At 37.8% G+C, this 16,584-nt stretch overlaps 1 protein-coding gene across 1 annotated transcript; it reads right to left on the reverse strand.

The window, feature by feature from the left end:
* Window positions 1-3,612: 3,612 nt before the first annotated feature.
* reep2 (receptor accessory protein 2) lies at window positions 3,613-15,093 on the reverse strand. Its single transcript, XM_054596991.1, has 8 exons — window positions 14,896-15,093; window positions 12,844-12,916; window positions 10,417-10,493; window positions 10,009-10,129; window positions 9,750-9,863; window positions 8,455-8,638; window positions 6,413-6,579; window positions 3,613-5,778 (listed from the first exon to the last, which is right to left on the reverse strand). The coding sequence occupies exons 1-8, from the start codon at window positions 14,925-14,927 to the stop codon at window positions 5,707-5,709; spliced, it is 840 nt and encodes a 279-aa protein (XP_054452966.1). The 5' UTR covers window positions 14,928-15,093; the 3' UTR covers window positions 3,613-5,706.
* Between the last annotated feature and the right edge of the window lie 1,491 nt (window positions 15,094-16,584).

The raw sequence follows: 16,584 nt of genomic DNA on the forward strand, positions 1-16,584 counted from the left end.
GACATTTTTCAACATACTATACTATGACTTTTTTATGACTTTTTTCGACATACTATATTATGACTTTTTTATGACTTTTTTCGACATGCTATACTATGTCTTTTTTCAACATATTATACTGTGACTTTTTCATAACTTTTATCAACATACTACACAATGACTTTTTTATGACTTTTTCAACATACCATACTATGACTTTTTTCGACATACTATACTATGACTTTTTTATGACTTTTTTCAACATACTATACTATGACTTTTTTCAACATACTATACTGTGACTTTTTTATGGTTTTTTTCAACATACTATACTATGACTTTTTTCAACATACTATACTGTGACATTTTTATGACTTTTTTCAACATGCTATACTATGACTTTTTTGAATTTTTCAACATACTATACTATGTCTTTTTTCAACATACTATACTATGACTTTTTTATGACTTTTTTCGACACACTATACTATGACATTTTTATGATTTTTTCAACATGCTATACTATGACTTTTTTCAACATTTATACACATGACTTTTTATGATTTTTTCAACATATTATACTATGACTTTTTCATAACTTTTATCAACATACTATACAATGACTTTTTTAGGACTTTTTCCGACATACTATACTATGACTTTTAAACGACTTTTTTCGACATACTATACTATGGTTTTTATGACTTTATTGGACATACTATAGTATGACTTTTTTCGACCTACTATATTGTGACTTTTTTTACTTTTTTCGACATGCTATACTATGACTTTTTTCAACATACGATAATATGACTTTTTATCACTTTTTTCGACATGCTATACTATGAATTTTTTCAACATGCTATACAATGTGACTTTTAATGACTTTTTTCAACATGCTATACAATGACTTTTTATGACTTTTTTCGACATACTATACTATGACTTTTTAATGACTTTTTTCAACATACTATACTATGACTTTTTTTTAATTTTTTCAACATGCTATACTATGACTTTTTTCAACATACTATACTATGACTTTTTAATGACTTTTTTCAACATGCTATACTGACTTTTTTTGATTTTTTTAACATGCTATACTATGACTTTTTTTAACATACGATATTATGACTTTTTTATGACTTCTTTCAACGTACTACACAATGAATTTTTTATGACTTTTTTCAAAATACTATACATTGACTTTTTTCAACATGCTATACTATGACTTTTTCATGACTTTTTTCAACATTCTAAACTATAACTTTCTTTAACTTTTTTTAACATAGTGTACTATGACTTTTTTCAACATGCTATACTATGACTTTTTTCAACATACTATACTATGACTTTCTTATGACTTTTTTCGACATGCTATACTATGATGTTTTTACGACTTTTTTCGACATGCTATACTATGATGTTTTTCAACATACTGTACTATGACTTTTTGATGACTTTTTTATGACTTTTTTGGACATGCTATACTATGATTTTTTAATTACTTTTTTCAATATACTATACTGTGACTTTTTCATGACTCTTTTCGACATACTATACTATGACTTTTTTATGATTTTTTCAACATGCTATACTATGACGTTTTTCAACATACTATAGTATGACTTTTTTATGACTTTTTCAACATACTGAACTATGACTTTTTGATGACTTTTTTTATACTATGACTTTTTTGGACATACTATACTATGACTTATTAATGACTTTTTCATGACTTTTTTCAACATGCTATACTATGACTTTTTTTGATTTTTTTCAACATGCTATCCTATGAATTTTTTCAACATACTATACTCTGACTTTTTTATGACTTTTTCAACATGCTATACTGTGACATTTTTATGACTTTTTTTCACATTCTATACTATGACTTTTTAATGACTTTTTTCAATATACTATACTGTGACTTTTTTATGACTTTTTTCGACATACTATACTATGACTTTTTTATGATTTTTTCAACATGCTATACCATGACGTTTTTCAACATATTACTATGACTTTTTTACGATTTTTATGGACATGCTATACTATGATTTTTATAACTTTTTTGGACATACTATACTATGACTTTTTTATGATTTTTTTCAACATACTATACTATGACTTCTTTATGACTTTTTCAACATACCATACTGTGACATTTTTATGACTTTTTTCGACATGATATACTATGACTTATTAATTACTTTTTTCAACATGCTATATTATGACTTTTTTCAACATGCTATACTGTGACATTTTTATGACTTTTTTTCACATTCTATCCTATGACTTTTTAATGACTTTTTTCAATATACTATACTGTGACTTTTTTATGATTTTTTCAACATGCTATACTATGACGTTTTTCAACATACTATATGACTTTTTTATGACTTTTTCAACATACTGAACTATGACTTTTTGATGACTTTTTCCTACACAGTGTACTATGTTTTGACATGTAATACGATAACTTTTTAAATACATTTTTTTCCGCATACACTATACAATGCATTGTATAGTGTAGGCGGTTCGGTGCAGCATGAGCAGTGCTGCGGGCGTTGTACCGCACCGTTGTGGTGAAGTCCATCTACGTTCCGACCCTCACCCGTAGTCATGAGCTTTGGGTAGTGACGGAAAGAATGAGATCGCAGATACAAGCGGCCAAAATGAGCTCCCTTCGTAGGGTGGCTGGGCTAAGCCTTAGAGATAGGGTGAGGAGCTCAGGCATCCGGAGGGAGCTCCTTCGTGTCGTAAAGGGCCAACTGCTGTGGTTCGGACATCTGATCAGGATGCCTCCTGGACGTTTTCCAGGCATGTCCAACTGGTAAGAGGCCCGGGGATAGACCCAGAACACGCTGGAGGGATTACATATCTAGTCTGGCCTGGGAACACCTCGGGGTTCCCCAGGAGGAGCTGGAAAGCGTTGCTGGGGAGAGGGATGTCTGGAAGACCCTCCTGATCCCCGTCCCCGGATAAGTGGAAGCAAAACTGAGGGATGACTTCTTTATCACTTTTTCGACAGGGTATACTATCACTATTTCTATGACATAGCATTTTGGGCTTTTTGGCTTGATTTGAGAGTGATAGTCAGGAAAAGAGGAGAGTGAAGTAATGACCGGGGTCAGAATCAAAACCTGGCCAATGCGCTAAGGACACGGTCTACCAGGTGAGCTACAGTGACATCCCCTGACATTTTCATAAATAAAAACACGTCCTATTATAATTGAATGCATTCCTGTAAGCGTCGACACACACATGCATATATATATTTTTTTTTAAATCACTTAATAATCCATAAAGGTTGTCCTTGATTTCAACTCTACAACAAGACTGTGATTGAATTTCCTTTATTAGTAGTTTTATAAGTTACATGACCTTGTTAGATACCATTGTCCCAGCACACATACTGTAATGCTTTTTGACAAGGAGCTTTGAGAATTGGCACAAACAATGTACAAATAAACAGCCCTGTATACAATACTGATTTCAAAAAGAGAAAATAACAAACATTTAATATCCCAAATTTGCATGAACACAAGATAAAAAAAAAAGTTTTTTTTCCATTACATGCCGTCTTCTTTTTATTCGGAGCAAATGTTCAGTTATGACAAAAAAAAAATGTTTTCAATTTTTGGCCCCCAAAAAAATACTTGATAGCCAGTCTGAGTAGAGCACATGGCAGGATCTGAATATACAAACATCAGTTTAGACGTTCCTTACTTTGTGATGGAGGTGAGTTAAAATGAATGTGGAAAGACAGAAAAAGAAAAAAAGAAAACATTTAAAAAATACATAAATCACTTTTTGTCTGAGCTTCTTCCAGTTAAAGAACATAAAAATTGCCACAACAAAGATTTTTTTAAAGCACACAAATGATTAATAAAGTCAATGGATTCAAACCCAGAGAATGGATAAGGCAAGCAAGCTCATACTTATTATACAGTCAAGGTTATTTACACTGTGTGTACATTTTGTTTAGTAACTCTGCCAAGGGTTGAGGTGGTGTTTGTCTCCCTCTACTGGTTCAAACAGGTGTCACACTACAGACAGCAGTAACGTGTGCAGAAGTCGTCTAATGCTTTTTAAATTGCTCATTAAAGGACGGAGCAGAAACTACGCCCAAATGCAGTGGATGGCAACCAAAAGAACCATTCCCAAAACAAAAGTCCAGTTTCTTTAGGAACACCCGGAGCCTGGTCTGACACTTCCTCCACATCTGGAACAACAGCACAGGGATAAGAAAAATAATTCCTCAGTCTCCTGATGCTAGTTTTGGTTTAATTAGTTCCATTTTGCTTTACTATATCCCTGCTTCTGAGATTTTTTAAAATATGACAAAGAGACAGAGTGTTACCACACAGCAGGTTAAAAGGGGTGAGAGAGTGAAGAGCTTCTCCGTGACCTTCTACTGTTCAACACAAACAATATACAGACTTCACTACTGTGGGGAAAGCAGATGTGTTACCTCAAAAACCAAGGCAACTCTTCTATGACTACTGTATTTATTAGGGCAGTTACAGTGTTACCTTAAGAGGCCCTGATATGCAGAACCGATCATACTTACTACTCATCACATGACCAAAAGACCTTGATAAAACAGAAGTGTAATAAATAAGAGAGTGAAGTCTAGATGAAGGTTAACTCAGCCAACACTAAACAAACCATTCCCATCACCAGTACTGTAAATGACAGGAAAGTCACATTAAAGCAGTCAGGAAGAAAATTGCTGTAAATGAGACCTGAACTTAGCAGAGTCCGACTCAATCAGAGGAATACAGACCTAATGAGGGGGAAGCTAAACTCTTCCAAGAGCATGAGGCCTAAGATGCAGTTAAAGGGTTTAAAATTAAGATAAAATAAAGAACCAAAACAGGTTTGATCACAAGTCATCCTGTTAAACAAGTGTTTGCATAAGCCATGGTGGTGATATTTTGAGCGGAGCTGTCGTCAAAGTGGGAACTATTATGTCTGAAAGAGTCATGAGGATGTCTACAACAATTGGCCAATGGTTGAAACTTACAACCACCTTCTTACTCATTAAAAAGAAGGAAAAAAACTTTCAGGCACAATAAACTTAAAGACAACTGTTTTGGTGATGTTGTCCGTGATCTGGAGACAGCATCTGAGGATTTCTACCATCAGGGTCAGGTCCAGATGAGGACCCAGACTTGTAGCCTGCACGCACGGAGATGATGAAATTTAAATGTTTTAATTGGAACCATGCAGGAGTGGGCCGGAGGACACATAAGGGACCTGAATCTAGAGAATTAGGAGTGAAAACAGCCTAAATTGAGACTGTCATGTGAATCAATGAGACTGGAAACCTGCAACATGACCAGCTTTCGTTCTCACCTACTAGGGACCTACATATATGTCTCGGGATTAAAAGGAAGAATGAGCATTTATAGATGTATCAGACAAAAAAATATCTAAGAAACATCCCTGACTGTTAAATCTGGGATGAACCCACAGCAAGTAAAAGAGGCAAAATATGGATCAACCCAGTCACTGTAAAAGAACCAACCCAACATAAGGCTGCCCACGCGCTGCTAAAAAACAAAACCTGCCATTTCCTCTAAAAAAACAGCAAGAGTGACACAGTTTCAGTGCTTGATATATACAGTGTGTATGTTTGTGTGGAAACCAAACAGAAGAAGAAAGGCCTGCAGGCTGTGTGTGGAGAGAGTGTAGGCCGATGGATGTGGACAGCCGGCCTCATGGTGGCGTCTCTGCATTAGTCGTCGTGACCTTTTTCTTGGTTGGCTTCTTCACCGTCTTGGTTTGTGTCTTAAGGAGGGAGGAGAGGGACAGGAAGGAGGAGACATTAAAGATGGACTGATAGAAAAGTAGAGAGACAATTATTAAATATGGAAAGGAGTTCCAAAAGGTTTGACTAAAGTTGGGTGATATATCAACTTTTATCATAACACACATGGGGGTCTTACTCCTCATGGAGAGTTGTATCATACAGTCATACAGTTGTATAATGTCTTCTATGGCTCTGGAGGAGTTTTGTCATATCTGAAAATAACCCTGATGATGTCATCAGGGTTATATTGATTGAAGGTCATATTGCATTTCCTCTCAACAAAATTTCCCCACACTCTGTCCCCAAAATGGACATGTCACTTTTCTGATGCGAGTAATACATAAATATATTGATCAGAGTGATTACAAACAATGAACCATCTTTAAACCATCTAAAGTGTATAAAGAGATTAAAGAGTGAATTTACAGTTTGTAGTCTAGCAGTGTGATGATGTCATAAACATAAAAAGTAAAAGTAAAAATAAAAAGCTAGAATATTACATTTTTTATCGTCGAACACAGTGCAGGATTGTTTCTACTGGCCGACCAAACAAAGGACGGACTGTGTAGGACAGACTGTGTGTGTGTGTGAGTGTATGTTCATTGGCCCTACCTCTGTCTTAGCAGCAGCAGGTTTCTTGGTTGCCTTGACGCTGGTAGTGCGTTTGGGGGCTTTGTCTCCTGCATCTTCATCAGAGTGTTCAGTCCTTGTGTCTGATTGGTCTGAGCTGTGTTGGGATGACGCGTCGTCAACAAGGGACGTGGCCGCCAAAGAGCGGGCTACAGGATCAGACAAAAATTATTATTATTATTTGCCAGTAGGATTTCTAAATTTCCTTGCCTCTAAACAACATTAAAACACACCAAGGATGAAACTCCTGAAGCAACTGTTAAACATGTATTTGCAGACCATCATCGCTACAGTCACAGCCTCTCACACCACCCAGTGGACACATTTAAAAAAAAATTAAAAAAATTAAGTTTTGTTTTCACCAGTTTTTAAAGTTAAAGTTGGTAAAAGAATTTCATGTGCCAAGCCAACATGACAGAATCTGAAATGTACTTGGTTTGTAAAAGTTCAGAGAGGATCATCGTAGGTGCTTCCATTTAAGGGCACTTACACCAAAAGCTTCAGGAGCAGCAGAGAGCGCTCTGCTCACTAGAGTCCAGACTGCTTCCAGCAACAGTCAAACAGACTCTGGTGGTGAAGCATGTGGAAAATAAAACAATTGTGCCTCTTTCACGAGGATTAAAATTCCTTTATGCAAACTTTAACTATGAACAGCAGTGGTCTGCAGCCTTGGTTGTTTTGTAATTTACGTGTTTGTTTGACCTCAAGGATACACAAAATGCATTTTAGGTAGTAACAAAATGTGTAAGTTAACAAGAAAAATCCACAGGGCACCTTTAAGAGCATTGCACCTGCTTATTTTTTTGTTATCTAATAATCTGTTCATTTATTTTTTTTCCCCCAAAATTAATGTTGTTGTCTACAAATTGCCAGAAAATAGCAGTAAAATGGCAATCACTATAATTCTGAAATCAATACTTTTGACTTAATTGTCAAAATTGTTAAATTTTTTGTTGATCAGCAGATCAATTAATTAACTAATTGCTTCGTCTGAAAGAGAAGGACAAGAAAGTACCCTGCCCACTGGCACTACATAATCTGATTCAAGAAAGTTTAAACAGAGAGAGTAAAATATTAGGACAACATGGGTCTATGTCAATTATTTTGTTGTTCAGTACAGTTTAGAGCATTAATATGCCAATTAAGACAGCAATTCTAATTCAAAACCAATGTATTCGTAGCGTGTCATTTCAACATGTTTACATCATGAAAGGAGTATTAGCATTAACATTTTTGTTCCGCTTACAACTTTGTTTTTTAAACAACTGGAAAATTATTTTAGAATATTTGTTCTTGCTTGTTAATACAGCGGTGGCTTAGCAGGAAGATAATATTTATTTAAATAGTTGTTTAAAATAATCAGTCTGCATTTTTGTTCCGCTTACAACTTTGTTTTTTTAAACAACTGGAAAATTATTTTAGAATATTTGTTCTTGCTTGTTAATCCATTCATTGAATGTGATTGAAAGCTCTGAATCATAGTAAGAACACCTTTGAGTTTGGATTCTCTTCACTATACACTGTATTGTACACAAAGGATTATTAAAAAAGTACATCTGTGCACAAATCACCCTGAACTCTGGCTGTTTGACTTCATTCACTTCAGTGTGCTGCTCGATCTTTCTTTCAGACTGGATTTTGAAGTTGCCCAAGGCTTATTTGTAAGTTTAAACTAAAATGTGCAACTTCGTTCATTGTTTGACAGCCTCTGGTTCTCTCTCTCTGTATTCAGTTCACAGCTTGTCGGGCCCACACAGCCAGCAGACGGGCAGTTTAGTGAGACACAAAGAGTCCTCCTTTCAAGCTTCTCCTCCCACTGTAATCACATGCACACACACGCACACACACACACACACGCACACGCACACGCATCTCCTCCTCTTAGCTGCCATCATACAGTGTTTTAAATCACATGACTCCACTTGGCCTGACTAGCCCCAGTCCTGCTCTGATAAAAGTTAAACAATGGAAGTCCTCTCAGTGGCAGCCATGCCCAATCAGCAAACAGTGTGGAGAGGCCTTACTCTGCCGTGCAGTGCTACTCTTGGCCCGGGGCAGCGTGCTAGACCCTGAGCTCAACTCGTCCATGGGGTCCCGTCTCATGCGGGCTCCGTCTGAAGTGAACGGAGCCAGGTCATCGTCAGCGTTGATGAGAGTCAGATCCTGCATGCTGAAACTCCGCAGCTTGTCCGAGAGCACGCCCTGCCCCTGGGCATCACAGCAAAACCAAACACATACATGTCAGATATGTGAATATATAAGAGAATATTTATCCCTTACCTCTGCATCTTGCACTTCTTAGAGGAAGGTGATTCAAAAATAAAAAATAAAAAAAATAATTGAATTAGCTAATTCTCATGTTTGATGAAACACAGACTGATTAAGTTGATCTACGTAAGGCTGACATGATGGGACAGGATTTTATGGTAAATAGACTGGGCAGCCATGGTTCCCGTTTTATTTCTTGTACAGCCATAGTCATCACCTGTAAATAAGAAGTAACTACATTGAAAAGATTTACTTTTATACTTTGATGCAGAATACGGTTTTCATTTTTGTGCATAAACAATAAATCTCTGCTTGAATGTCATTTAATGGAGCGGTTAGTATAATCTTCTTATGTGGCAAATTCCTAAACACCGGAATATAAAAGAGAAATGGTGAAGACTTGCGTGATAATATTGAGAACAGTATTAACTGGTATTGTGTAAATGTACACAAGTGTGAACACTTTTGAAAACATTGGCTTCAGTAAAGACAGTTAATAAATTACTTTGGTCTCTCTGCAGTAACTTGCCATTAGAACACACTGATTTAACAGCGCCAACAAGTTACTGTTTGCTCAAGCCCATGATAACATCAGATCAAGAACAATTTGTTGCACTTTCAGGTCTTCCCCTTTAGGCCACTGCTCTCTTCATTTGACAAAACACACACACACACATGCATATTTCTATTATTTGGAGACCAGCATGCTTGAAGGAAGATATTATTTGGTCTAGTCATAATGTCATGTCTGAAACTACCACGGGATATCAGAAACCAAGCTTAACATACCTTGAGGAATCCAATTTATGTCAAGTAGACATATGTAAATACAGCTGTGCATTCATCCGAAACATATTGAGGACGCATTGGGATGCGATCACTAGTCTGCACTATAGAACTGATAAAGGCATCTTTGAACAAACTGTTGTACTTGCTATACCAAACAACTCAAAGCTTTGAAGGTCTATTTGAAACACATTCTAACATTAAACTTTTAAAAAGGCATCAATTCATTTTTCCAGGTTTATAGATCATGAAGTACACAGCTCACCTTGGTGGCTGCGGTAACAGCAGCATTAGCAGCCAGGTTGAGGCCCCTCTTTCCAAACCTCATCATGGTCTCATAACTCCTGTCTTTGGCCTGCGCTATGTACTCATCTATCTCCTATAGCACATGAGGACATTTGAAGGGGAAATGTAAGCAATTGGTAAAAAAGAGGAAAAGGATAATCAGAAATGTCAATGTTGATGTGCAAACCAGTTTTTATTTGTGAGACAAACTTAAAAGATTTAAAAAGTCATGTTCCTACCTTCTCTTTGTTGGAGAGCGTTGGGTGGACAAACTTGCGATAGAGGACACTGGAGCCCTTGGTGTATGGGGACAGGAGCCAGATCACAAAGGCAATCTTAAGCTCAAAGTAAAATGGAAACCTGGGTAATGAAACAGAGTTATACCATCAGCAGAGAGGAAAAGAAAAACAAAAAAGCTTAGCAAATGGGTCAGACCCTGATCTGATGTATAAAAAGGCTGAATAGCGGTGTGAGCTGCATTTTTTAAAAGGGAAACATGATACTTCAATAAGAGTCATTGCACTAAAAATATCAAGAGCACTTAGCACGAGATACACACGTGAATATGTCAATTGATAGTATATAAGCTTATTTATTACAAGCTAGTTGGGCATGAGGGTCACTATCATGAGCAGCTTCTGACTCACCATGATAGGAGCAGGTCTGTGGCTGTCTCTGCTGTAGTGAACAACGCAAACACTATCCAGTACATCATCCATTTCACCTGGACACAAAAACACACACACACAATACAAAAAGAGAAATAACATCACAAAAATAGTACATGAAAACTCCCAGCATCCAGTGTTCATGTGCTGAGACACGTGGAGCAAAACAGACATGGCAATGCAACATATGTTTTAGTCCGTCAGATCACATCAGTATGGAAATGTGGTAAATGTCCCAGAGACAAAGGAAATGTAGGGCATCATCGTCAACTCAATGAAATGCTATTAACTAGCTACAAACTAGCTTAGGAAACAATAACAAATGCCTTTGATATATTGAAAATACATGATCAATAATATAACATATTGGTATCTCAAATGTGACAAAATGAGAGAAAAGCACTGCATGGTAACAGTTTTGTTTTAAGGCATTATCAGGCATGCAGCTTTATAACAACTTTAGTGATAAATCATTTGCCTCAAAAGAAACAAGCCGAACAAGAGGAGAGGGGAATGAAAACATCACTTCTAAAAATGGCATCCTCCAATCTCACTCTTCATCCATCTCTCATTTGCTCCTTCTGTGACTGTGTGCAATGGGGGGGGGGGGGGGGTTGTCAAGGTAACCTGCTAGGAGGAGAACATTCTCCAGTGCAAATCTAGGCAGAGGGCCAGGATGCTGCTATATCCTCTTCTGCCTCCTGGCCCACCCCTTTTCACATCCCTTGCAGTGATGAGGTAAGCAGGGAAGACCCCATTGGTAAAAAAAAAAAAAAAAAAAAAAAAAAAAAAAAAATAAAAAAAATAAAAAAGAATGTGACTCTACTGCTTTCTATCCTGGTTTCCATAGGCTACACTGGCTACTCATTTCTACTCATTTTGTTGTGTTGCTTAAGAGGGATAGTTTGATTTTTTTTTTTTTTTTTTTAAGTGGGGTTGTATGAGGTTCGTTTAGAAAATCAGGCAAGAGTGGCGACACAGAAGCAAAGCAATATTCTCTAAAAAAATGTTCTAAAAGAAAGGCCGACATTAAAAAAGGTAATTAAAAAAAATCTATAAGAGGCCATATTCAGAGTATTTTCACAACTTTACCTATAATCCATCAATGGTCTCTTCAAAGCCAGACAGTAATCTGAACTTGCTGAACACGGATGTTGCTGGTCTACTGCTGCTTTGATTGGTTAGTTTGTTTGAGTTATTGTTAGATTTTGTCATTTTAAAAGGGTTAGTTTTGATATAGCAAAGTCACACTATTCAAACCTACAGATTGATGCCGCGGTAGACCAGCAACTACCGTGATCCGCAAGGTAAAATTACAGCTTTTGTCAAATGGTTGGTAGCTCTAAAGAGATCATTGCTGGATATTGCTGCTCCAGTTCTAGTTCCTTCAGTTCTGACGGTGTATATGGCAAGTTAAAGCAGTTCAAATATTCTACACATAGCGTATACTTAAACTGATGTTTTTAGGTAGCTAAAACAAGTTTTGCTGCTGACCTGTCGACAGCGGTACGTTACATTAAAGCCAAGATGGCATTGGTCAGAATCCAAGATGGCAACTGCCAGAATGCCGGAATCGAGGCTTCAAACCGCAGTCCACAAACCAATAGGGGCGCGTTACGACGACTACGTCTAGTGTTGCGTTTTAAAATAAAAGTGAACTGATGCTTGACAAATAAGGGAGTGTACTTTTAAACTATGAATCATATTGGCATCAAGGGAATGGGTAGTTAGGTCTTGTCATGCGCTTAGCATGCTATGGGTGTAACATGTCTACCAGATCAGTTGTTCCAAACCTTATTGGCTTGTTTCCTCCTGACTTAGAAAATTCAGTATTAAAGAATTATGTGTTTGTTTGTTTTTTTCCTATCCAGTAATCTTGTGACCCTTCACATGTATTTTGCAGGTTGGCTGTTATGTAATCAATAGCTAGTACGTGCACATTCATTTATTCTTTGCAGGTGTTAAAAATGATCAGCTCAAACAGATGCACACATCTGTCTTGTTCCCAATTCGTTTTTTATTCTAAATGGACATAAAAATGTATGTGAAAGAAAAATGATATGGAGGTATTCTTTGTCCTTAATGGGCCCTCAGTGACCCAGTTTCATGAAGGTTTGTGTGCCCCAGTTAGCTCCCATGCCATGCTTGTCTGTGAGACTGTGATCACATGGTTGATATTTTGGTAACCAGTCTTCGAGTGATAGTCCTCAGAGAGACAAAATAGTCAGTGCGGCCAGCATCAAAACAAAAATGACTCCAGGTGATTAACAGGAGTCCTGTGAATTAAACCATGTGAAGTGCGTGCCTGGCCTAAATGAGCCTTTTATTACATTCCTTCTCATCTTCTGTGCATTTAAACTTTAAACTTAAAACATAAGCATATAAATATCAAGGGGTAATACTCACATATTCCTTCACGTTCTTCGTTTTGACAGCCTTGTATGAGGAGTATGCTGGGTAGAGCGTCCCAAAGGCAAGGCTGCAAAAAAGCAGAGGAGCAGGGAAGCACGGTTCAGAAGGGGATTCAGCTTGAGAACATGGCCTCTGGGTGTTAACTCTAACACCTAACAAATGTATATCTGCTTAAAAAGCAGGTTAGCCATGTTGGCTCTGAGCTTATGTAAACACATGTAGCTTTCTGGGTTTTTGGGCTACTTCAGCAAGGTCAGTCTATAGGTGGTTTTAACCTGAATGGTGATGCCACAGTAGATTAGAATTGATGTTCCGTGGTTTGTCAAAACCCATAGTCTCATTATGGGTTATAAATAAAATGGAATGGAGATAATGGAGTCAGGAAAACTGCAGCTAGACAGAACGGAAAAAAAATACAAATTGTGCCAGGGGTGGGTCACCATGTGTTAGTCTGTGTGCAGACTGGGACACTAGGCACACAGAGCGGCGTTCTTGATGCGCATTTGGTCCCGTCGCTGTGACACTGTGGTGATTTGTGCTGATGTGACAGGATGATAAATGCTGACTTAGGGGATAGCAGGGAGAATAGATTTCAGAAAGTCACTAGTTTGTCTGTGTGCTGCTTTCAGTGTAAACTACTGATTGTGCATTATAATATTTTATCTAAACTAAGGATTAAATGGTTTTCACACAGACTCTAAAAGAGAGCTGCATATGTAGCGTTTTTCTCAGCACTCAAGTAGCTCCCCTGTCCCAGTTGGTGTCTGAGCTGCTCAGTCATGTGTGCAGCGCCTCTCCGCTTTGTACAGTAAGCTGAGGCGACTCGTAGCAGGCCTCTAGGCCAGTTGTCTCCCTCAGCAGACGCCCTGTGCCTTTTTGTGTCCCAATCTCAGGTTCAATTTTTCTGGGCCACCCATCCTCTCGCAGTTACACCGATACCAGAGATATGGAGCATATAGTAATTCAAACTGCTTATTCTCCCCGAAAAGACAAACAGGGCAGCTGCATGTTTAAAGCACAGAGTAGAGATTACAAACGATTGATCTTGTATGCCGCAGCCATTATGATGCATATCCTTTCTCCATCAACGCACACAAGGGGAGCCAGCTAGACGCCACTAAAAAGGTATCATTTTGCCAATGTTATCCTCTACATATGTAACCCAGACAAGCAGAATATGTATAGAGATGAAACACCAATAAAATATCTAGCTAGGACTTTTAATATAATATGCATCATCCTAAAGATATCTAGAGTCATGGGCATGAGCTAACATAATTAAATTGTATATTTTTATTATTATTTTTAAATATATAGCATGCATGTAGAAGTCACTTTCCTCATGATTACTGTAACCCCTGGGCCTTTCAAAGACAAAATCATAGTTATAATCCACAGATACATCCAGGGGTCATACGACACAACATCCTGATTACTTGATATAAGACACTATAATGCAGCATTGTAAAAATGTCTGCATACTGGATGATGATGGCAGCTGCTGGCTTTAGTTGAGTCATCCACATTGTGCACAGGTGGAGGTCCAGCCCTGTTGATGCTGCCCCTACTGATCACACAAAGGAACATGTGAAGTCATGTTGAAATATATATATATATATTTATATACACATGTTTCTGTGTCTAGGCTGCTGGTCTTGGCCTTGCTTTCACATTTGTGTTTTTTACTAACTCATGTTGTCATGGTGCCAGCAACATCCAGGCTGTGCTGTTTAAATGGCAGTGTGTTCACTGGTCTTGCATATCAAGCAGGTTTGCACAGAATGACGTGGGCCGCTAACGGCTCCTCTCATCCCAGCACCCTGTCTGTCAGGTGGTCACAGCAGACGTTAGCCACCACCAACGGCGGCTAGCGCGCGCTGGCTGCAGAATGCACCGCGTCATCGTCCTATTTGAATTAAAACAGAGCAACGGTTCAAACGGTTTGACAAGTCGGTTGGCTTGGTAACTGATTAACCAGCCGCTCCCGCACGTTAGACTCAATCAAAACGGTCGATTAACCAACCGCTCCCCCCCCCCGTTACTCACACGACTATCCTCGAGATCATCCACGACACCATGTCTCTGCACCGCTTTCCCCGCTTCTAGAGGAACCTAGGCAGTCAGATAGCGGGCCAGGTGACCCCCCATTCCCCTCCACGACGCGGTGTGTTGCGATGGGACCCGGGAGGCGGTGCTGTCAGGTGGGCCAGCAGCAGCTGAGGATGTGCTGCAGTCTCTGCTGATCCAGGCTGCTGAGGGGCTGGCTCTTAAAGGGCCAGCGTCCAGCTGTACACACAAACACCAAGGGACACACTCAATGAGCTCCATTAATAAGGAGGAGGATAAGGATAGAAGAAGAAGCCAGGTGAACAACAGGAAGCATATCTGTAAAGAAGATCCTGTTTTAAATATAAAATGATAGGTCTTTTGGTTTCATTACATTACAGTCATTTAGCAGAAAAAGCGACTTACAATAAGTGTATTCAACATAGGTATTCAAGAGAACTACTAGTCACCAGAAGTCACAAGTGATCTCCTTTCTTAAACAAGCGTCTAAGAGCATAAACCAGAGCAAAAGTACAGAAACAAACTAATACGAATAAGTGAAGAAACAAATAAGTGCAACAAACTAATATGAATACAATAAGTGCAACAAACTAATATGAATACAATAAGTGCAACAAACTAATACGAATACAATAAGTGCAACAAACTAATACGAATGCAATAAGTGCAACAAACTAATACGAATACAATAAGTGCAACAAACTAATACGAATACAATAAGTGCAACAAACTAATACGAATACAATAAGTGCAACAAACTAATATGAATACAATAAGTGCAACAAACTAATACGAATACAATAAGTGAAGAAACAAACAATAAGTGCAACAAACTAATATGAATACAATAAGTGCAACAAACTAATACGAATACAATAAGTGCAACAAACTAATACGAATACAATAAATGCAACAAACTAATACGAATACAATAAGTGCAACAAACTAATACGAATACAATAAGTGCAACAAACTAATATGAATACAATAAGTGCAACAAACTAATACGAATACAATAAGTGAAGAAACAAACTAATATGAATACAATAAGTGCAACAAACTAATATGAATACAATAAGTGCAACAAACTAATATGAATACAATAAGTGCAACAAACTAATATGAATACAATAAGTACAACAAACTAATATGAATACAATAAGTACAACAAACTAATATGAATACAATAAGTGCAACAAACTAATACGAATACAATAAGTGCAACAAACTAATACGAATGCAATAAGTGCAACAAACTAATACGAATACAATAAATGCAACAAACTAATACGAATACAATAAGTGCCAAGTGGAAGGCTCAGGGTAGTACTTCTTGGTTGTACTTACTTCATCCTCCTTCTTGGTGATGTACCAAATACTCAAGTCTCCCTGCCCCATTTTCTGTGATCTACTTACTAATTCAGGCCTGAGCAGTGAAAGCTAGGCCACACAGGACAGATATCAGAGGTAGCATCAGTTAAACAATCTAATATACAATGGCGTTAAAGGTGCAGTGTGTAGGATTGGGCGACATCTAGCGGTGAAGTTGCAGATTGCAAATAAACTTAAACTTCTCTCCCGCATGCTAAGAATATGTGTATAAAGAGAACTGGATGCAGCGTTGGAGGCAGTTCCCCATGAAACATCTTTTTGGGCTCCATGGCATCA

This window comes from Anoplopoma fimbria, chromosome 4 (genome assembly GCF_027596085.1).
Source record: "Anoplopoma fimbria isolate UVic2021 breed Golden Eagle Sablefish chromosome 4, Afim_UVic_2022, whole genome shotgun sequence".
NCBI lineage: Eukaryota > Metazoa > Chordata > Actinopteri > Perciformes > Anoplopomatidae > Anoplopoma > Anoplopoma fimbria.

Excerpts from the sequence above, each read along its gene's own strand:
- reep2 (XM_054596991.1), bottom strand. The coding sequence starts at position 14,927 with ATGGTGTCGTGGATGATCTCGAGGATAGTCGT. Across the intron at positions 9,864-10,008 it reads CGCTCTCCAACAAAGAGAAG|GAGATAGATGAGTACATAGC; the intron begins GTAGGAACATGA and ends CATGTGCTATAG. Across the intron at positions 5,779-6,412 it reads CTGCTGCTGCTAAGACAGAG|ACACAAACCAAGACGGTGAA; the intron begins GTAGGGCCAATG and ends TCCCTCCTTAAG.